At 43.0% G+C, this 24,159-nt stretch overlaps 1 protein-coding gene across 1 annotated transcript in view; it reads right to left on the bottom strand.

Moving 5' to 3' along the window:
* UBE2G1 (ubiquitin conjugating enzyme E2 G1) overlaps positions 1-24,159 on the bottom strand; it is a 57,106-nt gene that overhangs the window by 8,018 nt on the left and 24,929 nt on the right. The window contains exons 2-4 of the mRNA XM_068268502.1: positions 13,627-13,729; positions 6,497-6,594; positions 3,000-3,178 (exon numbers count right to left, since the gene is read on the bottom strand). Of these exons, the coding sequence (XP_068124603.1) occupies positions 3,000-3,178; positions 6,497-6,594; positions 13,627-13,729 (380 nt within the window). The remainder of the gene's footprint in view (positions 1-2,999; positions 3,179-6,496; positions 6,595-13,626; positions 13,730-24,159) is intronic.

Below are 24,159 nucleotides of genomic sequence, written 5' to 3'. Positions count from 1 at the left end.
CAGTATCTGTTCATACATCGCACCAGTATATGATTTTATTTTATTTTTTTTTAATTCAGTGTGGGTTGGAAGAGGGGGGTAGTCTTATAAGGCGAGAATATCCCAAACTATATTTTTACTGCAAAAGTTGGGGGTCGTCTTATACCCCCAGTCGTCTTATACGCCGGAATATACTGTATTTTATTCTAAATGCATTATGATGGGAATAATAAGCAAAAATGGAAAAAAAAATAATTTTTCAGTTTTCAGCCATTATAGTTTTAAAATAATTCATGCTGACATAATTAAAATCCACACATTTAATTTATTTTATTTGGTCATTTGTCCCGGTTATTGCAACGTGAAAATGATATCCCTAGTACAATGTACGGAGACAATATTTTATTTGGAAACAAAGGTCCATTTTTTTTTTCAGTTTTACATCCATCACTCATTTTTAGCCCATTATTTAATAATTATATGCCCTCTAGTCATGGATATTATTATTTCCCCCCCCCCCCCCCCTAAAGTCAGTAGGTGTATTGGTCACAAGATGTCCCCGCTGAGCAAAAATCCTATTAGCATACTTTGTACGCTACATAGGATACAATGTGTTGTCACATTGTAACTAAGGAAGTGATGCAGGTTTCCATAGGAAACCTGCAATCACAGTGCCGGCGGGGAGATTATGAATGGGAACATTGTTCCCATTCATAAATTTAACGATCGGGCGGCGGAAACCAGCGGCTCTCTATGTAAGAATAAACACTGATTTTGAACAAAAACCGTGTTTAATCTCTGAGGACATGCTCAGATTGGCACAGGGGACTTTTGTCCCCTGCAGCCAATCCCCCCTGCTAGCAGCAGCAGCGCGATCGCGGGCATCTGCCCACATGATCGCTTGCAAACCCCTCAAACTGCAGGGACGTGACTAGCGTGTCCCTGCGGCTCTAGCAACTGCCGCTGTGGACGTGAAGCTCACGTCCGCGTGGCATAAATGGTTAAAATAGAGTGTGGATTCTAAACTGCAACTGAGATAGTATGCAATAGTATACATAATGCTATACAACTGAAAATAAAAATATGATACTCTTTTCTTTGCTGCTAATGTCCATTTATTATCTGTACCACACATTCAATGAAACATCTACTACATTTATGTTTGCTTCAGATTTGATTTAAATGGATCCTTAAAGAGGAACTCCAGTGAAAATAATGTAATAAAAGAAGTGCTTCATTTTTACAATAATTATGTATAAATGATTTAGTCAGTGTTTGCTCATTGTAAAATCTTTCCTCTCCCCGATTTACATTCTGACATTACATGGTGACATTTTTTACTGTGGGCAGGTTATGTAGCTGCTGCTGGCTGTTTTGGCTGTTAGAGACAGCTGTAAACAGCTAATTCCTGTCTGTGAACCTTGTTACATTGTAACAAACTGCCAAAAGTACTGCGGTCCCAGAGCTTCTTGTGGGAGGGGTTTCACTACAAAATCAGTCATACAGCGCCCCCTGATGGTCTGTTTGTGAAAAGCATTATATTTCACATGTAAAAGGGGGTATCAGCTACTGATTGGGATAAAGTTCAATTATTGGTTGGAGTTTCTCTTTAATCCTAACCCCCCCCCAAAAAAACAGTTTCTCACCTGGGGCGTCTACCAGCCCCCTGCAGCTGTCCCATGCCCTCGCTTTCATGATCGGATCCTCCTATCCCCCGCCGCCAGCTACCTTCATTTCTGGACGGACACATATAGAAAGCTACGCATGGCCAGGCCTGTCGGCAAAGTGAATGTAGCTGGAGGCGGGGGACAGGAGAATCCGATAGTGACTGAGGGCACGGGACAGCTGCAGAGAGCTGATAGAAGTCCCAGGTGAGTAAAACTGATTTTTTTGGGGCTTAAGTGCTTAAGAAAAATGCCTCTGGGGATACTTAGCCGTGCCTCCATTAGTCTGCCTGAAGTGTGGCAATGTAAATATTTACCTTCCACGATCCTACGCAGGCGTACTGGCCGCTCTTCCTTTGGGTTAAGGCGGAAATAGCCAAACCCGATCAATCTGTTCTACTATGCAGGTGCGAGCCCTTTTGCGCCTGCGCAGTAGAGCGGATATGATCGGGCTTGGCTATTTTCGCCTAGCCCGAACGAAGAACCGCTACTGCGCCTGCGCTGAATCCTGGCAAGGTAAATATATATCAAGCCTCTTCAGGCTTGTCTGGGGAGGATTGCTGGAGGATTGGAGGGAGCCAGTGCAGGTTTCCTGCAGCTACAGGGATGAGGGAAGCCTCACTGAGACCCTAAGGCTTCCCCCTCCCGAGTACCCTACAGGGGATGTTTTTTTCAAAACAGTGTCTTCAAGGCCCTGCTTACAAGGTTAATTATTTTAAAAACAGATCTGATTTTCAAAAAACAAAAGAAAAAAAAATTATATCTATCTACAAAAAGTTTGTGAAGGTATAAAGAACCATTTACAGTACTCCTTCCATCAGTGAACTCTAGTCATTACCTACAGTAACTCCTGGTTAGAGATATGCGTAATAAGCAATACGTGAAAACATTATCCTAAAATGCCACCATGGAAAAGTAATATGGTGCTTTAAAAAAATAGAAATTACAACATAAGGCTCCCTGCACACTGCAAATCCGATGTGCGATTCCGATTCAGTTTCCGAACTGCAATTCCGATTTTCCCTGAATGCCATCAACAGAAAAAACGTAGAAAAAACTCAGCATGCAGTAACGATTAAAAATCGGAATCGCATGTAAAAAAACGATTAAAAATTGGAATCTGAATCGCATGCTGTGTGCAGGGAGCCTAACATAGCTGCTTGTTAAATGGATCAGCAGCTAAAGGCTTTGATTTTGAATACTTCTGCCTTCTATCTGGGGTTAATTAGTAGATTAGGATAATTTTTTCTGCGTCATTGCTATCTATTATAGGCCAATTTCCATATTGCTGTGAAAGATGAAACTGTGAGGTATAAAGAGAAGAGGAAAAAACATAACAAAACTTTTTGAACGTACTGCTGCATCGACATTGGCTGGAGAGTCTCCATTGGGATCTGCTAGCATAGAAATGACACTGATCATAATAGTTTCCACCGTATGGATAGGTAGCCAACGCTCTTCTGGTTTTTCATAGCCATATTTATCCTCACCAGGTTCGTGAAGGATGGAAATACACACGTCACCATTTTTGTCAACTGAAAAGACACCAAAGCAAAACTACATCAAATGGAAAAAGACAGAATTATGTGATGTCTTAATTCTACGACGAGAGGTCTTGCATTTATCCAATTTTATGATGTTAAAGTGGAGCTGAACTCTTGCGCAGGGCACAACGATGAGAGAACTGCACCATGTGTGTTTTTAGAGAGAAGAGCCCAATTACGCCTCATCGTATAGTAATTTGATCTCTCAGCTGAGTCAGCACAGAAATTTGTCAGTCCTTGGCAGAAAAACCCTTTTTCTGATTCCATGAAAGCAGGAAGGAGACACAATGGAGATGTATTGCAGGACTTTAAAATGTCATCATACGGTTTCTTCTCTTTTAGAGCAGAGAAGAAGTTCTGAGTACAGGTCCACTTTAACGGAAACTAATGATAGCATTCATGTTTTATTTCCAAACTATAACACACACAAAAAAAAATCCTATGAACAGCTTCCTCATTTTACCTAGGTTTCTTAAAAAAAATTCTAAATCTTGTTTTCTATTGCTTAAAATCGTCTCATCATGGATCCAACATAACTCCGCATAACAGTGAGGGAGTGCCCTGAACGCTCTTCAGTTATAAATGATCTCCACTGATTAATTGCCAGTTTACAAAGATTTATTTACAACTTAATTTTTTGAATAATTTATCCAACTCACAGGTTATAAGGAGTGAATAGTATACACTAATCGATTTCCCCTTTTCCATTCCCTGCAGATCTGATTCATCAGCTGGAAAACCATTCCCCATAATGTCAAAGCGATCTAATTTTTTGAAAGTATCGGTTGGGACAGGACAGAAAATCTAGGTCGGGGATAGGAACATCAGTTGATCAATAGGCCGTAGCATTGCTCTGCATTAAACAGGCTAGGGCTAAAGACACATTGCTGTCTGATATTTGTCAGCAATTTTTGTCTTCCCTGCATTGACTTCTGTTAAAAAGGGGGGGGGGGGGGTGTTATGGGGTTATTGGAGCCACCGATGTGTTGTGGATTTGACTACTACCTTTGTGGATTGCCAAGAAGAAAATGTCCTTTTCCAGCACCATCATGGTATAGTGGGGGTATGAGAGGTGTCATTTTGTTTTGAACTATATTACTCAGCAGTGATAAGCAAGAGTGTCTTTTGGCAATTAAATAACCATTTTCCCAGCAAGAGAAAACCGGAGCCAATTAAAGCCAGAAGCTTCTGATCAGTTAACAGGGAGAGCTGGCTAATAACCAGCAGCTGGAGGCTTTCATTATCTCAAATATTAAAGAGAATTTTTGCTCATCATTACTTCCCAACTCCTTAGTTTTGCTTATTAAGTACTGGAGTGGATGGCTCTAACTTAACTTAGCCAACCCCTATAACCATGTTAAAATGAATGTATGGTCACAGAAATAAGACTTTACTGCTTTCCATCTGGCCATCATGAAATACAATAGGCTTTTATTAAAAAAATGTCATTATATCTGAATTTATTATCCCCGATTGCTGTGTCCTCTCTGTTGCTTCCCAATGACAGTTTTGCCTTTGTTCATTTAGAAAAGGTCAGAGCAATGCACTGCTAGTTTTACCTCCATGTTCTCTTTACAGGAAACAGGAGGAACAGCTGGTTGTGAGAGAGAGGGAATAAAGAGAACGCTCACACACAACTCTCTTAACTCTGCTGAGACCAAACAATTGTGGTTTTCGGGGCCCAAAATAGAGGAAAACTCCATAAACGGGTGATTGAATTGATAGAGGCAATTTCATTATGTTAACAGAAGACATGACACAAGCAGCACTGGACAGCACAGGTCAAACATCCATAAACGTGTGGGCTTGCTGGCAAGATTTTACATTCTGATGGATATAAATAGATTGCTATTTAATAGGAACCTTAAAGAGACTAACACATTTTTCAGCCTTAGTTCTTCTATCCTATAAGTTCCTATGCCTGTTCTAATGTGCTCTGGCTTACTGCAGCCTTTCCTAATTGCACTATGTAATAAATCTTATCTCCTTTCCTCTGTCGTGTCTGTCGGGCTAAGGCTTGAATGTGTGGAATGTGCAGGGCTGCTTGTGATTGGATAGAAGCAATACACATCCTCTGCAGGCCCCCTGCACACTATGTATGACGCACACACTGTTTATGTGAGCCTATCACAAGTTGGTTAGTTTGTTTGTAAACACTGCCTAAAACTGTTAATTACAAGCCAGGATTGCAGCAGGGAGTGGCAGAAACAGCACAGAGGGGCACAGGAGAAAATAAGGAATAGAATGGTATGCTTTTTAGTGTAAGAATATTAGAGTACAGATTCTCTTTAAAGTGAAACTCACTTTTGTTAAAAAAGTAAATGACCACCATCAGTTCAGCTCTACAAACTGTTGGGATTAATGTAAACATTTTAAGCTGTACAACCCAGTTTTCAGCACATACTCATCCAGCCAATCTAACCTGTTTTATTGTCTGCCAGGCTCATGATAAACAAATGATCCTAAATACAATAAAATCACTGAACCCAGTCATGTGACCTGTGCTGCTGAATTATCATGACAATCCCTGGGCACCTGCTGCCAGAGCTACATCAACAGGAGGGAAGGCTAAGAGGCAGCTTGGGTACACCCTACCTCCATTTCCCAGACTAAGTGGGGTGGGGAGTGGCAGCCCAGCCATAGTGCATCCTCCCAGAATGCACATGGGCAAGAGAGGAATCAACAGCAGCAGAACAAGGACTTTAAAATATAAATTTGGATTCTTAAAACAGAAGATAATTGCAATTATTTAGGGTTATGCGAGCAAGAAAGCTTTTTTTTTAACTTATGTTTTAATATTGGGGGGCTGTAGAGGCTTCCCACGTCGTCCTGGTCCTCACAGTTGGCAAACAGACACCTGGAACATATCTGACAAGAGCTTGTCTGATATGTTCATGTGGCCACATTCTGGCATGGGCCATACTGCACCAGTGCGAGTACAGAATCGCTTGTGCATGAAGGGGAGCACAGACGTGAAATTTAAAGAGGGTCCCAGCGTTGGATCGGTGGTCTCTAGGAGACTGTGGGAAGCTTCTGGAGGATCCACAGGCTTTCCTCTTGTTAGGCAAGTATCTATTTTTTTCTTCTGTGGATTGGTTCTGATTAGTTGTGACACATATAACTGGGTTACAGGAAACAGATCTGTGGCATTTACTGCAAGACCGTTTTTCAGGTTTGTGCTCTGTTCTCGACTTGGTCAGCCCAAGCATCAAGTTGTAGTGAAGCTTGACAACTGTGCACTACCACAACAAATAATTTCATACTGACTTTCAGTAATTTCTGTACATAAAAAGAATTGCATAAACTTACCATTTGGGTGCCAGATTTCTGTGATAAATTTCATTTTTGGCGGCCTCAGGGGATAATCTCTTGGAAAGGTAAGATGAGCTTTGAATACACCACCTTCACTGGAAAAGGGAAATATTTTTGCTTCATATCAGTTTTACTATACAATTATTCAGACAAAAGTACAAAAATAGTAAACTCTCCAATTCATAAATTATTTTTGTTGCAGATAGTATGGAAAACTTTTAAAAGCTTTAGATATACTTTGTTGCCTCCCTCCCTCCCAGTCTCATTACACCTTGTCATGCTTAGTGGACTACTACATAAGATTCCAAACCGGATCAGCAACAGTAGTAAACAAAAAAAATCCCAAAGCAAACCTTGTCTAAAGAGCAAAAGAGAAGACAAAAATGAGTAATTCACTAAAAGATTAACCACTTGAGGACCGCAGTGTTAAAACCCCCTAAAGACCAGGCCATTTTTCAACAAATGCCACTGCAACTTTAAGGCCTCACTGCAGAGCTGCAAAAGTGATCCCCAACAGAGCTCTCTGTTGGTGGGGTCAGATCGCCCCCAGCATGCTTTTTTCATTTTATTATAAATATTTGTTTTATTTATTTCGTATAAAATTCGTGTATTTGTTTAAATTTTCTCTTCCCCTCCCCTCCCTCCGTCAGCCTATCAGCGCGATAGGCTGTAATAGGCTTCAGCCTATCACAGCGGATCGCTTTTGTGCCTCTGGAGGGGACAGCCGAGTGACACGGCTGTCCCCTGTACAGCGCTGCCTTAGATCGCAGCGCTGTACGTAGTAAATAGACGGTGGTTTTGCCGTCTAACAGTCTCCTAGCAGCAATCGCCGCTGGGAGGCTGATGGCGGAGCTCAGTCATTCATGCGGAGATACGCACGCGATCTCCTGCAAATCCCCGTCCCAGGACTTGACGCCAATTGGCATCAGGCGGTCCTGGGGCTGCCACCTTGATCACGCCCATGGGCATTAGGCGGTCTTTAGGTAAATGTTTCATATACTGCGCTGACATCTTCTGCAGGGTCTTACTTAGTGTAAATAATCATGTCACTTAGGCCTGGTTCACACTTAAAAAACTGCCCGTTTTAATGTTAACCTATGGATTCGTTCACATTGGTCTGTTAGAACGGGTCTGTTAGAACGGGTCTGTTAGTACGGATCAGTTCTCCCCCCCATCCCCCCCGATCCGCTGAACAGACCACAAATTTGGATCTACAGCAATTTTTCTGGGCTGCTGAGACCAGCGGAATGGAAACGGAAGCTGAAACACTACATTAGGGGCATGAGAAAATGACACTAGATAAGAAACTGACCGCTCTTTCCAGCAAAATTCACTTTGCTGATGGGGGTCGGGGTTACATGGGAAATCTGAACAGAAGCAGCTGTAGGCAAACTGAGTGAAAACTGATCTGATCCACCAGTAATCTGATCCATTTTCATAGATCCGTTTGCCACTTAAGACAAGTGTGAACCGAGCCTTACCGTTCCTCAGAGAATCACTACGATAGTTTGCCATAGTCTTATGGTCCTATCATAGTCTAAAGTCAATCATACACAGGTCAATTACGATTCAAGCCTCTTGCACACTGGCCGCGGAGCCTCTTCCCCGCTGCAAGAGACATGCAAATCTATGGAGACTTGCACAGTTCATGGCACAATTGAAGTATCCAAATCGATGCAATGCCGTCACAACGGCGGTAACATGTTACCGAACAAACCGTGCTTTCTGCATGGATCAAGCAGTTATGCAAGTCAATGGGCGACGCAGAGAGTGTGCATGACAAGAGTGGTGTGCGGCACAGCACGCATGTGTGGACCAATGGGAATCTCAGTGATGGTAGGAAGTACGTCACTAACCAGGGGGCGCGCTTATGTATATGACCCTGCAAAGCAATGTGACGCATGGTCATAGGAAGCCTCATTTCCGCTGTGTGAGGGAAGGTGGTGGAAGCAGCTCAGGCGGGGAAAGCATTTTGAAAGCATTTAGAGGCTTCCCCTGTCCTCTTCCAGCAGCTGTACCAGGACCTGAAAAAAAATTGCTTGTCGACAGCTCGCGTATGCACACTAGCATGGAACCCGCTTGGGCTCTGGTGGAAAAAGCCATGTTCAACGGGGTCTGTGTTACTGCACATGTGCGAGCCATCTGTGCCTGCAAAGTAGCACGCACCTGCTCGGGCTCAGCTTTTCCCGCCTGAGCAGGTCTGTGCTACTGCACAGATGCTTTGGAGGTCCCAGCACTCAAGCCAGTGGAGGAGGATGGCAGAAGCCTCTAAAGCAGGGGTCTCAAACTCGCGGCCCGCGGGCCATTTGCGGCCCTCGATACAATATTTTGTGGCCCCCGCCGGCAAAAGAGACACGGAAGCAAACTATTTTTGCCTATTTTACCTTATAGTTCGCTTCAGTGCTCCCAAGTAATCCGCCGCATCCCGCCGCTAAACGAGGGCTGCAGAGCCCCCAAATCCCCCGGGCAAACATCCATGACTGCGCTGAGGGGCAGAGCTTCCAGCTGTAGCTCTGCCCCTCCTGACGTCAATCGCCGCATGGATCGCCGCCTCTCCCCGCCCCTCTCTGTGAAGGAAGAGTGAGAGGGGCGGGCAGAGGCGGCGATTCGCCGCGATTGACGTCTGGAAGGGCAGAGCTGAAGCTGAAAGCTCTGCCCCTTCCAGGAAATGCCGGCGGATTGCCCCCCGGGTGATTTGGGAGCTCTGCAGCCCTCGTTTTGCGGCCGGGACACATGAAATCCCTTATGCGGCCCAGCCTCAGCCTGACTTTGCCTCCTGCGGCCCCCAGGTAAATTGAGTTTGAGACCCCTGCTCTAAAGGATCTAGAGGCTTATCCCTTTCTCTAGGTAAGTCTCCATATCAGGGCATTGCAAACCGTAAAACAAAATTTTTAAAAATTGTACTATTAGTGGAAACCTTTATAAGGCTTGGACCAATTAGCCCTAAAAGGTAAAAGAAAAATCATTCACTACTCTAGATGGCAATCCCTGGATTGACGCTGCCAGAATTACCTAGACATTATAGCAATTGATGTCCTTCAATGCAAGGAAAGCATGTCCTCTTTAAACACAAATGCAAAATTTGCCAAGACAACTTCCTATGGTAATGCAATCCACATTTTAACCACTATTACTGCAAAGAACCCCTTCCTGAATATTTTTTTTATACACAGGTTGTGTCCCCGCCCTTTGCATGAGCCTAGGGACAAAAACCTCATCTGCCAAGTTCTTATATTGAGAACAAAAAGTGGATTTGGGGAGCACTAGAGCAATATAATTCAAAATGGCTTTATTAAAGACTCAGTAGCAAAAAAAGAAACATACATATATAACACATATCATATAAAACCCCCCATTAAAAATTGACAGAAGCACCTGTTTAAATGGCCATATTAGTCCTAATTGGAGTGCACTCCTTTTGTTAAGAACCAATTTGTGTACACAATAATCTTCAGGCCCATATATAGGTATGCTTCAGTTGTAACAACCAGGAATCCAGTGCGCAGTAATCACCTCTGTCACCCCGTTTGCAAAGTATAGCAAGCCTCTATGACACATGCATATACGCATCCATTACAGACCCTCTTGGGTCTAACCTCAATCCTAATGCTGGCTTAATCAAGTGTAACTCACGTAACCTCAGGTGAACCTTCTGCTGGAATGCATCGTGGTGGGGTACCCTGGAGTTGGGTTTCTCAACCACCGCTGGCGATTGTATGATGTCCGCTCGGATCACTTTGGTTATCGGCTGTAAGGTAGAGCTCATCGGGTTCCGTATCTGTATATGACTGGTCAGAAGGAGAGGAAGGATGCGGAGGCACGGGGGACGCTGTAAGGCAGCTTCCTGGATCGGCGTCACACAGCACGTGACGCGTTTCGTCACTCTGGACTTCCTCAGACGTACTGCGCATGTGCGGAGCTTTCTTTTATAGCCACGCTGGGACGCATAGAGATACGCTTATACGCATGTCTTTACTTGAGTGACATCTTGTGGGCAAACTTGGAACTGCAGTTCAAGGGACAAAAAGTTCAATACAGACTATAAGAATGATTTTATATTCAAATCCTTGTTCAGGCCGTTTGGATATAGGCTTCCACATTGGTAGATCCACATGGATTCTTTTCTAAGCAGTTGTTTGTCAAAGTCTCCTCTTCTAGGACTTATATTTAATTTGTAAATACCTTTTACTTTAAAGTTTGAGACATCGGAATTATGTACCGTTCTAAAGTGCATTGCCAAGGGATTCAATTTTTTCTTATCAATAGTGGTGCTTCTAATATTCGACAGATGTTCACCGATTCTTGCATTCAGTGGTCTATATGTCTTTCCAATATAGCTTAGATTACAAGGGCAGCTTATTTTATATATTACTTTTGAAGTTGTGCAAGAGATAAAATCATTTATATAAAAAGACTTAGTGCCATCGTAATTGGAGAAAGTATCTCCTGTTTCGACATGTCTACACATAGTGCAGTCACCACATTTGTACATGCCATTTCTCGCCACTTTTTTCTTCTTTGCTGTTACACTCCAGCCATATTCGCTTTTCACCAACAAGTCGTTAAGGTTTACACCTCTTTTTGCCGCTATGTGCGGGTAATCTCCCACAATTTTAGATATAATTGGGTCACGTTGAAGTAAGTGCCAATGATTTTGGAGAATCCCCCTTATTTCGTTATAATGAGCCCCATAGGTAGTCACCACACGACAAATTGGGTCCTGTTGATTGGCTGGAGTGTTGGTTTTATTGGTGGCTCCCCTTTTGAAAATTAATTCTCTTCTATCTCTGGTCAGTGCCTTTTGATATGCGGTATCAATAATTTTGTTGGGGTACCCTCTTACCCTCAGTCTGCTCTTTAAATCACCTGCTTCTTTGATGAAGTCATCTAATCTGTTACAGTTCCTTCTTAATCGAAGGAACTGACCTGTGGGCACCGCCCATTTCTGTGAAGGTAGGTGAGAGCTACTGGCGGACAAAAGGGTATTCCCTGCTGATGGTTTTCTGAAAGAACTTGTAATCAGGGTGTTATTGTTCTTACTAATCGTTAAGTCCAGGAAGGGGATTGACGTAGAGCTGCTTGTATAGGTAAGATATATATTTTTGTCATTTTTATTTAGGTCGTCCACGAACATTTTAAGTTCCCAGTCTGATCCCTTCCATATCATGAACACATCGTCCACATATCTGATCCAGAGGGCGACGTGCTCGTCGTACCCACGCATGCCCCTCACCACCTCCTGCTCCCAATATCCTAGGTGGAGGCAGGCGTAGGCCGGTGAGCACGCCGCCCCCATGGTTACTCCTCTTTTCTGTCTATAGGTTGATCCGTTAAATTCAAAGTAGTTGTTGTTTAGAATTAGTCTCATTAAGTCCAGAACAAAGTCAGCATGTCCTTCATAGTCTTCATAGTATTTAAATAAATAATATCTAAGGGCTTCTAGGCCCTTGTCGTTAGGAATAGACGTGAACAATGATTCAACGTCCAGTCCAACAAGGGTCCATGTTTCTTCCACATGCATACCCTCGATGCCACTCAGCACGTCCCCGGTGTCACTCAAGTAAAGACATGTGTATAAGCGTATCTCTATGCGTCCCAGCGTGGCTATAAAAGAAAGCTCCGCACATGCGCAGTACGTCTGAGGAAGTCCAGAGTGACGAAACGCGTCACGTGCTGTGTGACGCCGATCCAGGAAGCTGCCTTACAGCGTCCCCCGTGCCTCCGCATCCTTCCTCTCCTTCTGACCAGTCATATACAGATACGGAACCCGATGAGCTCTACCTTACAGCCGATAACCAAAGTGATCCGAGCGGACATCATACAATCGCCAGCGGTGGTTGAGAAACCCAACTCCAGGGTACCCCACCACGATGCATTCCAGCAGAAGGTTCACCTGAGGTTACGTCAGTTACACTTGATTAAGCCAGCATTAGGATTGAGGTTAGACCCAAGAGGGTCTGTAATGGATGCGTATATGCATGTGTCATAGAGGCTTGCTATACTTTGCAAACGGGGTGACAGAGGTGATTACTGCGCACTGGATTCCTGGTTGTTACAACTGAAGCATACCTATATATGGGCCTGAAGATTATTGTGTACACAAATTGGTTCTTAACAAAAGGAGTGCACTCCAATTAGGACTAATATGGCCATTTAAACAGGTGCTTCTGTCAATTTTTAATGGGGGGTTTTATATGATATGTGTTATATATGTATGTTTCTTTTTTTGCTACTGAGTCTTTAATAAAGCCATTTTGAATTATATTGCTCTAGTGCTCCCCAAATCCACTTTTTGTTCTCAAGATTATCCACGGGTGAGACGGGCACCATATGCACGGTTTCAGATATCCCGTTTTTCCCCTTTGTTAAGTTCTTATATTGCCCTCTGATGTATTTATACATGTTAATTAGATCTCCTCTAAAACATGTTTTCCCCAGACTAAATAACCCTAGTTTATCTAGCTTTTCCTGGTAAGTGAGACCTATAAAGCTTATCAATTTTGTGGCTCATCCCTGCACCTGATCTAAAAAAGCAATGTCCCTCCTGTGATGCACTGCCAAGAACTGTATTCCGCATTTCAGATGCAGACTTACAAGAGAGAAAAACAGAGGCGGTATTATGATAGCATCCAGAGTTTTTATTTTCCTTTTAATGCATCACAAAATTTTATTTGGCACTGAACATAATTATTTAATTTGTCAACCAAGACTCTTAAGTCCCTCTCTAAGTGTGATGCCCCCATCTGTATCCAGTTTATTTTGTATGGTACTAACTTGTTAGTACAACCAAGATGCACAGCTTCACATTTTTCAACATTGAATTTCGGCCGCCATTTACTTGTCCATATAGTCATCCTATCCAGATCCTTCTGCAATATGTTACTATCTTCCTGGGCGGTGATAATTTTGCACAACTTTGTACTATCTGCAAAATTAGCAACATTATTTCTACTTCATCTACTAGTAAATAAATATATAACTTTTTGCTTCCTATCCATTAGTGAGCTTCTTATTCATGCACAAAGATTCTTCCCCAGTCCTCACATCCTATAGTTCTGCACCAGGCTGCTGTGGAGAACAGTATTGAAGGCCTTTACAAAGTCCAAGTAAGAAGCAGTTATACTTACTATAAGGTATCTGGTGGTCCAATAATTAATACTTCCCATCTGTATAGATCATTATCATCTATTAAGCCTGCTGAGAACCCTTCAACTGGATTTTTATTTAATTCTGCAAGAAAAAAATAGAAATAAAAATATTAGCAACTGAAACAAATGACACTTAAAACCTGGCAGCAAAATTTGTTGTGAGGTAAACTTGCTGAGTGCCACAGCACTAAGCAGAGTCACAATATCAGTTGAATAGCCAATGAAAAAAAAAGAAAATTTAAAGAGAGGACAGAAGGGACTGGACCTATACTTTAGACAGCAGGAACAGATTGGTAGTTTTTTGAAACAACATTTGGAACACATTTAATTGAATAATGTCTTAGCCATGACTACTGATATTAATGCAATAAGCAAACAAACTATGCAGGGCTTGGATGTAATGGTCTGTCAGTCCAGATCTCTTGCAGACACAATGTGGGCCACTGTAAATACTTGAGTCACATGAGGCACCCCTAAACAGACACTTCGGTTGAGAACCACCTTAACCCATTCAGGTTCCGTCGTTTTCACTTGAGAAATGTTCACCTCCCATTCATTAGCCTATAACTTTATCACTACTTATCACAATGCACTGATCTATATCTTGTTTTTTCCGCCACCAATTAGGCTTTCTTTGGGGGGTACATTTTGCTAAGAGCCACTTTACTGTAAATGCATTTTAACAGGAAGAATAAGAAAAAAATGGAAAAATTCATTATTTCTCAGTTTTCAGCCATTATAGTTTTAAAATAATACATGCCTCCATAATTAAAACTCGCGTATTGTATTTGTCCATATGTCCCGGTTATTACACCATTAAAATTATGTCCCCATCACAATGTATGGCGACAATATTTTATTTGGAAATAAAGGTGCATTTTTTCCATTTTGCATCTATCACTGTTTACAAGTTTAAAATAAAAAAAATATAGAAATATTTCTTCTTTACATTGATATTTAACCACTTTACCCCCGCGCGTACGTATTTCTCCGCCCCTTTTTCCATCCTTTAAAAACCAGGGACGGAGAAACACGTACTTTCCGCGTTCCCGACGCTGCCCGCGCTCCCGCTCGTAAACACGCCGCCCGCCGCTAGTAAAACCGCCGCCGCCCGCTCGCCCAGAGATCAATGAACGGGAAAATCCATTCCCGTTCGTTGATCTAAGCCCCGCAATGATCAGCTGCTCTCCTATGGGCAGCGCGATCATTGTGAGAAAAAACTCACGTGTCCAGCCTCCTTATTCTTCCTCCAAGCTTCCGGAAGGAAGCTTGGAGGTCGCATTAAAACAAAAAGTTACTGTGGCCATCTTGTGGCCAAATAGTAAACTACACCCTAACATTTTTTAACATACAAATAAATGACTTAACACATAAAATTAACTCATTACCTCCCACACTCCATTTTTTTTTTTTTTGTAATTAAAAAAAAATTAAAACATTTACAATTAAAAAAAATACATAAATAGTTACCTTAGGGACTGAACTTTTTAAATATTTATGTCAAGAGGGTATAACACTGTTACTTTATAAACTATGGGCTTGTAATTAGGGATGGACGCAAAACTGAAAAAAATGCACCTTTATTTCCAAATAAAATATTGGCGCCAAACATTGTGATAGGGACATAATTTAAATGGTTTTATAACCGGGACAAAAGGGCAAATACGTTTCATGGGTTTTAATTACAGTAGCATGCATTATTTAAAAACTATAATGGCCGAAAACTGAAAAATAATTATTTTTTTCCCCACATTTTTCCTATTTTCCCATTAAAACACATTTAGAAAAAAATAATTCATGGCATAATGTCCCACCTAAAGAAAGCCTAATTGGTGGCGAAAAAAACAAGATATAGTTCATTTCATTGCGATAAGTAATAATAAAGTTATAGACGAATGAATGGAAGGAGCGCTGAAAGGTGAAAATTGCTCTGGTGGTCAGGGGGTAAAACCCCTCAGTGGTGAAGTGGTTAAAAAGTTTAGACCCTTAGGTAAATATTTACATTTTTTTTTTTTTTTTTATACTAAACATTTTATTTGGGTACTTTTGGGAGGGTGGGAGGTAAACAATAGATTTATAATGTAAATGTGTGTTAATTCTTATTGTTTTGTTTTTTCAGGTTTAGTATTACTTTTTGGCCACAAGATGGCGGCCATGAGCTTGTTTACATGACGTCACTCTAAGCGTAGCACGCGCTTAGAGTGACGCATCGGGAAGGAAACGGCCAGAAAAAGCTCAGCTTCCGAGAGAAGCTGTCGCTTTTTCAGCGGGGGAGAGGAATCAATGATCGGGCTCCATAGCCCGATACATTGATTCCTTGGCTACCGAATCCGCGGCCGGGAGTGCGCGTGCACGCGCACGATCGGCCACGGGGGCGCGCGGTAGCGCGCATGGTTCCTGGACGTAGAAACTACGTCCAGGAACCAAAATAGGTTAATGGTGGTCACTAACGATCCAATCTTTCATTCAATTTTACCAAACCTATGTAGTAGAAGGGTAAACTGAGTGAATATACTGAATAATTTAGTCCGTTCCCTTATATTACATAGATATGGTAAGATTGGATGAAAAAGATTGGATCATTAGTGGCCACCATAAGGAGTGGACTGAGCTACCCAACCGCCTCTTGTCTGATACATTTTATGGATATGCTACGGCCAGAACCCGAAGTTTGGCCACTTTGCTTTCTGGCCAGCCACTTCGGGTTCTGGCCGGTCAATGTGCGAAATGGCCGCGGTGGTGCGGCCAATGTTAGAAATCAAAATGATTCCAGTAAGATTAATGTATGTTCTGGCCGTCTCGCTGTGGCCAAATGTTTTAAAAGTGAGTTAATTTAATGAAATGAAGCCGGCGGCAATGTAACAAATGAAGCCGCCGGCTTCAGCTTTCTCTTCTCCCCCGCCTCTCTCTCTCCTACGGGCAGCCGGCGGGGACATGCATGTCCCCAAGAGTAGTTTGTCGCGCCAGGGCAGCAGAGCGGGGAGGCTGCAGACATTGCTTCTGCAAGCACCCGCTCTGCAAGAACGAACAGCAGGAAAAAAATACATATACTAAACTTGGTGGCGACCATATTCCAGGACCGTCTTATAATATTCTCCCCTGTGTATCAAGTGTCTTCTTCTGTGGCTGTGTCCCCTCCCACCCTTCTGATCCCTGTGTAGCCACTCTGTCCAGCCCCCTAGTATGCATCTCTACTCCCAGTGTATCACATGCCCCCCCACTTCAGCCCCCTGTGTGGCTGCTCTGTCCCTAGTCTGTCTCCCTGTATTAATGTCCCCCCTTCAGTCAGTGTGGACGCTCTGTCCCGCCCCCTTGTGTATCTGCTCCCCGTGCATATTAAATGAACTGGCCACCAGCATGTCTAACTGAAATCCATGCCGCCCGGGATCGCCGATGTCCTGACTTCCCCCTCTAGTTACCGGCTCTTGTGTAGATGAAGTCTTCTACACAAGCGCCGGTAACTAGAGGGGGAAGTCCAGACATCGGCAATCCCGGGCGGCATGGCCTTCAGTTAGACATGCTGGTTGCCAGTTCATTTATCTACACAAGCGCCGCCCGGTAACTAGAGGGGGGGGAAATTAGGACATCGGCGACCCTGGGCGGCATGGATTTCGGTATGCACGGGGAGCAGATACACAAGGGGGCGGGGCAGAGCATCCACACTGACTGAAGGGGGGACATTAATACAGAGAGTCAGACTAGGGATGGAGCAGCCACACAGTGCGGAAGGTGGATTATACATGGGAGCAGAGACAGACATGGGGGCGGGCCAGAGAGGCTACACAAGAGACAGCGACTGGGTCTAAGCAGGGAATCCCCGATGATGCGGCGGGTCGGCGGTGGGCAATTGTAAGTCAGGGATTCCCTGCATTCGCCGTATAAGATGCAGGGACTTTTGCTGTCTATTTTTGTGCGTCTTATACGGCAGAAAATACGGTACCTTCTCTCCATTTCCACCACTCACCACTAGACTTCCTGCAGTGTCACCCCTCTATACTTCGGAGGGAGGCATTGCAGGAAGTGACGCAGCGAGCGGTGGAAGTAGAGAGAAGGTAATCTTCCCCGCTCGTTGTGGACATTTTAACAATTTCTGCGCAAGTAGCTGGAGGAGGGGGACCCAGGTGAGGGGTGGGTGGAACGACCCCCCTCCCCACTGCCACCCCCGTTCTGGCTGCTTTCCCCTCCAGCATGGCGGCCCCCTCTTTCACCACAGGCTGTGACAGAAACACATCCGTTTCTATGTCCAAATCTGCCTGTGTAGGGGGGGATCCGTTTTCCTATTGCCTGCCGCTACCCCTCCTTGTGTCAGGATCCAGATGCATTGTTGGAAAATGCAGCAAATTCGGACCTTCCGTTCAAGTTTTGAAAACGAGTCCCCGCAAAACGTATACAGATCCACTTTTTGTTTGGGTGAAAACTGCTGCTATTTTTAACATTGCTATCCATGGCTCCAGTTTTGATCAGGTTTTAGAAAAAACGGAGCCATGGATACGTTTCTGGACCCAGTGTGAACTAGCCCTTACAAATGAAATGATTATATGAGCAGCATTTCAGAATGTTTCCATGTGGAGTCTCAGATGCTCCAAACAACACGGTCTGCACAACCTGTAACTGGATCTGAAAGGCAATTATATACATCCTGCAAGGAAAGGGGAGGGAGATGGTGACAGGTGCATTAAATGCTACATGTCAAATACCGCTTAGTTTGAAGACAGACACATATGTGAGATCAGCTACTATTTATAAACACAAACACAATAACTGGTAGGGAACTAGATAGCATAACATAAGGTTTTAATTTCGGAATGTGAAATTCTGAAAGTGCATACTGTACTTCACAGCAAGAAATGGCCACACCATTCATCGTACATTTTAAAATTTACATTGAATATTGTAAAGCCAAAAAGCACCAAAAGCAGGTATATTTTAAGCATTATCAATCCTTAACCAGAGTTAGACCGGGTTCACACTGCACCGCAAACTGTGTGATAAGCGCATCTGCTCAGGACCTGAGCGAATGCACTGGAGACATCTCCCATGGCCGCTTCCCCACCTGACTGCTGGTACTTTAGTTGATTTTCTTATCATCCGCACCCTCCCCGCTCACCCGGAGACCAGAAAGCATGGGGCTTCTTGTTGGTTTGTAAAAAAAAAAAAATAAAAAAAAAAAAATAAATGAAAAATTGGAATCCTACCTAGAATGAATAGGGTTTTTTTTTGTAGGGACCAATTAGCTGCAATCATGCATCCGGCACTAATGTTTAAAATTGCATATACTTGCACACAGTAAGGACTAGTGTCTCGGCAGCGTGGCGTTCAGGCTTCTGGCTGCATCCTGTCGCAGTCTGCGGTTTTCATCCCTGTAGTGGGACATTAGATGCGGCAGTTAATGGATCCTGGACACTACCAGGGACGCCTCAAACGACAGGGAAAAAAAATCGGGATCAGAACAAATTATTCTTTTTGTTCGCGCAAATGCCGGTAAAAGCCTCCATTCACTTGAATGGAAGCATTTAAGGACAAGTCCTGGAAGCCAGCAGTTAACGCCCGCCAAGCGTCCATGTGAACCAGCCCTAATGTTTTATTTTAGAAAAAATTTTTAAATGCACCATTTTTGCAGAAGGATTTATAAAGATGATTTATGATGTTATATTTTAGGTTTTTTGGATACACAGTGTGAATAACCATTATGTAAATTATATTAATATGCTAATTATTATTCTAATCGGGTATCTTTATATATTACAATTGCTCTTTGGGGGAGACTTTCAACCTATGTTGTGCTGAGCAATATGCCAAATAGATATAATAGGTTACATGCTCTGTCTAGACTGAGCAGTGTTTCTCAACTTTTTCGGCCCAAGTACCCCCTACCGCAATTCAGTTCCAGCCAAGTACCCCCCCACGTGTATAAAATATATATATATAGCCAGGCATGGGTTGGTGCCCACAGTATATATAGGTATAGGGTGTCCTCATAGCTAGGCATGGGTGCCCCCAGTATAGCCAGGCATGGGTGCCCCCAGTACAGCCAGGATTGGGTGTCGCCCAGTATAGCCAGGCATGGGTGCCCCACAGTATAGCAAGGCATGGGTGCCTCCCAGTATAGCCAGGCATGGGTGCCCTTAGTACAGCCTGGCATGGATGCCCCCAGTATAGCCAGGTATAGTTAGGTATAAGTACCCCCAGTATGCCCTTAGTACAGCCTGGCATGGATGCCCCCAGGATAGCTAGGCATGGGTGCCTACAGTTTAGTTAGGCATGTGTGCCCAAAGTATAGCCAGGAGGGGATGCAGCGCAAAATGGGGGAGCATGCCCACACATAGCGGCGGGGAGGGGGGTCCACTCCCCCCCTCCCTCACCTTGGACTCCCCCGTCAGTGCTTCCCCCTCTGACACGTATTAATAGCAGCAGCGGCATGGTAAAAGGAACGCCCACACTTACTTCTGCGTTCCATGCCGGAGGTCCGATCTTCTCTGAGCCTGACACTACTTCCTGATAAACAGGAAGTAGCGTCATCGCTGAGAGAGAAGGACCTCTGCCATGGAACGCGGAAGTAAGTCCGCGTTCCTTTTACCATGCCGCCGCCGCTATTAATGCGTGTCGGAGGGGGAAGCGCTGACGGGGGAGTCCAAGGTGAGGGTGGGGGGGGAGTGGACCCCCCTCCCCGCCGCTATGTGTGGGCATGCTCCCCCGTTTTGCGCTGCATCCCCTCCTGGCTGCGTACCCCCAGCTATGGTCTCGCGTACCCCCTGGGGTACGCGAACCGCGTGTTGAGAAACACTGCTCTAGAGGAGACTTTTATTTTGCGTTATGCTAATCATTATGCTAATGGAGGTATCATGATTTATTATACTAGATGTGCTGCTCTTGGGAGGTAATTTAGATCCTCAGTAGAAACGGTTCTTAAATTGTTTATCCCAAGTGGAGTTAGTCGTTATTACATGCATTCAAAATGTTGCAACTAAAAGGGCACGTAAAATATGATTATACACACCTACTTTTTGTTTCAGACATCTTGTATTGACCTGAGGAAGAAGGCCAGACCCGTGAAACGCGTTGTCAGATTGCTTTTCGAATGAGAATTTTTCCAGTTTAACTGGTGTCTATATCTTCTGGAGAGGCAAGCGATTACCTCTTTTTTACTTTTATTTATATTTTAAAACACTAAAATAGGACACACATTGGGTGCCTCCACCCTACCCACTACCTAGAAACAGGCAGTATTCTCATTGGTCTACATGAATCAAATGAGAATTTTCTCAGTTGCAGGAGATTTCCTATTGGTTCTTGTGCAATCCAACAGAAAGCCCTGTGCTTTCATCAGGCTGAGACTAGTCAGAATGACAGCGACGCCTAATTTCTATGAGACAGGTATGCAAATTTCCTTTCAGCAGGAAGCCTAGTGCACAATGTCTTGCCCACTGCACACCTGTAGCTTTCACAATAAATATATTTTAAATTTCTTATAGTTTGGGGAGGAATGGCATATCAAACTGCCTTGTTTTTAGAGGATATGTCTGCTTGATCACAATCTAAAAGTTTGTAGAACTTACTAAGGAAAAGCTGCGTATGGTATTTGGGGCTTTTTCCAGCTCTCTTTGAGGAGGGGCCTAATATAGGGAGCACATCTGGCTATGTGGGCGATGCTTGCATAATACAGGGGTCACAGCTGGCTAAGGAGGAATGCCTAATATAGTAGGCATATCTGGCTATGTGGGTGATGCCTAATATAGAGGTCACAGCTGGCTAAGAGGGGAAAGCCTAATATAATGGGCACATCTAGCTATGGGGGAATACCTAATACAGAGGGCACAGCTGACTAAATGGGAGGGCTATGCCTAATATAGCTAGATGGCACATCCGGCTAAGGAGGAAGGGTTCTTAACCACTTAACATCTCAGTCGTTTTCAGCTTATGCATCCGAGCAATGTTCACCTCCCATTCATTAGCCTATAACTTTATTACTACTTATCACAATGAACTGATCTATATCTTGTTTTTTCCGCCACCAATTAGGCTTTCTTTGGGGGGTACATTTTGCTAAGAGCCACTTTACTGTAAATGCATTTTAACAGGAAGAATAAGAAAAAAAAATGAAAAAATTCATTATTTGTCAGTTTTCGGCCATTATAGTTTTAAAATAATACATGCCTCCATAATTAAAACCCACGTATTGTTATTGCCCATTTGTCACGGTTATTTCACCATTTAAATTATGTCCCTATCACAATGTATCGCGACAATATTTTATTTGGAAATAAAAGCATTTTTTCCGTTTTGCATACATCACTATTTACAAGCTTATAAAAAAAAAATAGAGAGAAATATTTCATCTTTACATAGATATTTAAAAAGTTTAGACCCTTAGGTAAATATTTATGTTTTTTTTTTTTTTATAGTAATGGTTTTTTTGTTTTTTTTATTAAACATTTTATGTGGGCATTTTTGGGAGGGTGGGATATAAAAGTGTTTTATTTGGGGAAATATTGGTGTATTGTAATGTTTTGGGGAATTTACTTGTAGTTTTACTTTTTGGCCACAAGATGGCAATCTCGATTTTTTTTACATGACGTCACTCTAAGCGTACAATGTACGCTTAGAGGGACACAGCTTCAGAAAGAGCGAAGCTTCCGAGAGAAGCTGTCGCTTTTTCAGCGGGGAAGAGGAATCAATGATCGGGCTCCATAGCCCGATAAATTGATTCCGTGGCTACCGACTCCGCGGCCGGGAGTGCGCGTGCACACGCGCGATCGGCCGCGGGAGCGCGCCTGTCCTCCTTGACGTTTTTATACGTCAAGGAGGACAAAGTGGTTAATATAGGATGCACATCTGGCTGTGGGATGGCTGCTTAAAGTGGACCCAAACCAAACATTTTTTTAATTAAAAAAATTTAGTTGCGCCACTCTGACACATACAAAGATAAATAAACACTCCTTCAAACCTATGATCATTTCAGTGCATGCTTTTCACCCTTCTCTTTTTATAGCTAGGATTATACTGGGGACAGCCATTAGCAATTCCTCCATTGCCGGACACCATCTACTCCACCAGTTTGCCGGAAAAATGCCGGCAATTTGAAAGGAAGGGAGGGGTTCCTCCAATAAATGTAAAATATTTTATATTTGTCATCATGCAGCTGAAAAAAGGCTGCTATTTATTATTATAATTTAGAAAATAGATTTTATTTCTGAAATCTTGTATTTTTAATTTGGGTCCACTTTAACTAGTTCACCACTAGCGTTTTTTCCCCTTATTTTTCCCCTAATTTTCACATTTCAGTGCTCCTTCCATTCTCTCGCCAATAACTTTCTCACTACTTATCACACCTAAATGATCTATAAAAGTTTTTTTGTCGCCACCAATCAGGTTTTGTTTGGGTGGAACTTCTAGCTAAGAAATATTTTATTTTATTTGTATTTTAATAGGAATAAATTGGAAAAAAATTCAAAAAAAAAATCATAATTTCTCAGATTTCATCTATTATAGTTTTAAAATAACCCCTGCTGTTCGTTGCAGTAGAGATTATTGGCACTTGGACTGGTGTTAGGAAAATATGGTCACAAGTGCTTGCGCAGCAGCAGTAGAGGAGTATTAAGCCCCTGGAACTTCAGATGAAGTCCTGCGGGGCATAGATATACTGTCCGCAGGACAATAAGCCAATAATTAATACAGGGGGCACATCTGGGAGATTTAGCTAATTTAGCTGATGCGTGTGAATGTGAATTACAGCTATAGCGGCCCTAACTGGCCTATTTGGGCACCAGCAATAGCTGGAGACCAAATTACGTGGGGAAACCGTTACCACCATCCCTAGCCTGCCCCCAATTGACTAAAATCTTCCATCTCAATAGTTACTCTTGATCGATTTTTTATCAAAAATTAAAAAAAAAAAAGTCGATTGATCGAATCTGCCATGAATTGAATAGGAAAACTGATAATTGTTTTTTCCATGAATATCTGACAGACCAAATCTGCTAGAAATGTATGCCGCAAACGATTCTCTATCAACCAATTTTTGGCTGAAATCAGTTTATCACGTCAGATGGAAATTTTGCTGGATTGGTTTGCGGGACAAAAGTGCATCGCAAGAGACATTCTATTTGTGATTTGTGATGTGTGATGTACCCAGCATAGCTAACACTCTACTGTTGGACACTCCTGTCTCCTTTCCCAGATGACTGTGTCACGTCACAAATGCTAGAGGTCAGACACTAGAGCTCCCTCTAGTGGTCATGTAAGGTATGTGCCACGGTGCCCTTATTGTTTGCACAGGATAGAAGGGAAAACAGAGAAATGCAGCCTGTCTGATTCTCCCTTATCTGTGACTAATCACAAGTTGTAATTCGATCTCTTCAGCTGAGTCATCTCAGGAATTTCCTCTGCCATGGCAGAGCTGCTAATGTGTAAACACTGGATGTTAAACTTATGTCTGTTTCCATGAAAGCAGGACATAAACGCACTGCAGATTTACTGCAGGAATTGTTTTAGCTGTAACAAATGTTTGCTTTT

Source organism: Hyperolius riggenbachi, chromosome 2, assembly GCF_040937935.1.
Source record: "Hyperolius riggenbachi isolate aHypRig1 chromosome 2, aHypRig1.pri, whole genome shotgun sequence".
Lineage (NCBI taxonomy): Eukaryota > Metazoa > Chordata > Amphibia > Anura > Hyperoliidae > Hyperolius > Hyperolius riggenbachi.
The sequence above is the reverse complement of the archived record's forward strand: the minus strand, read 5'-3'. Positions and strand labels throughout refer to the sequence as shown.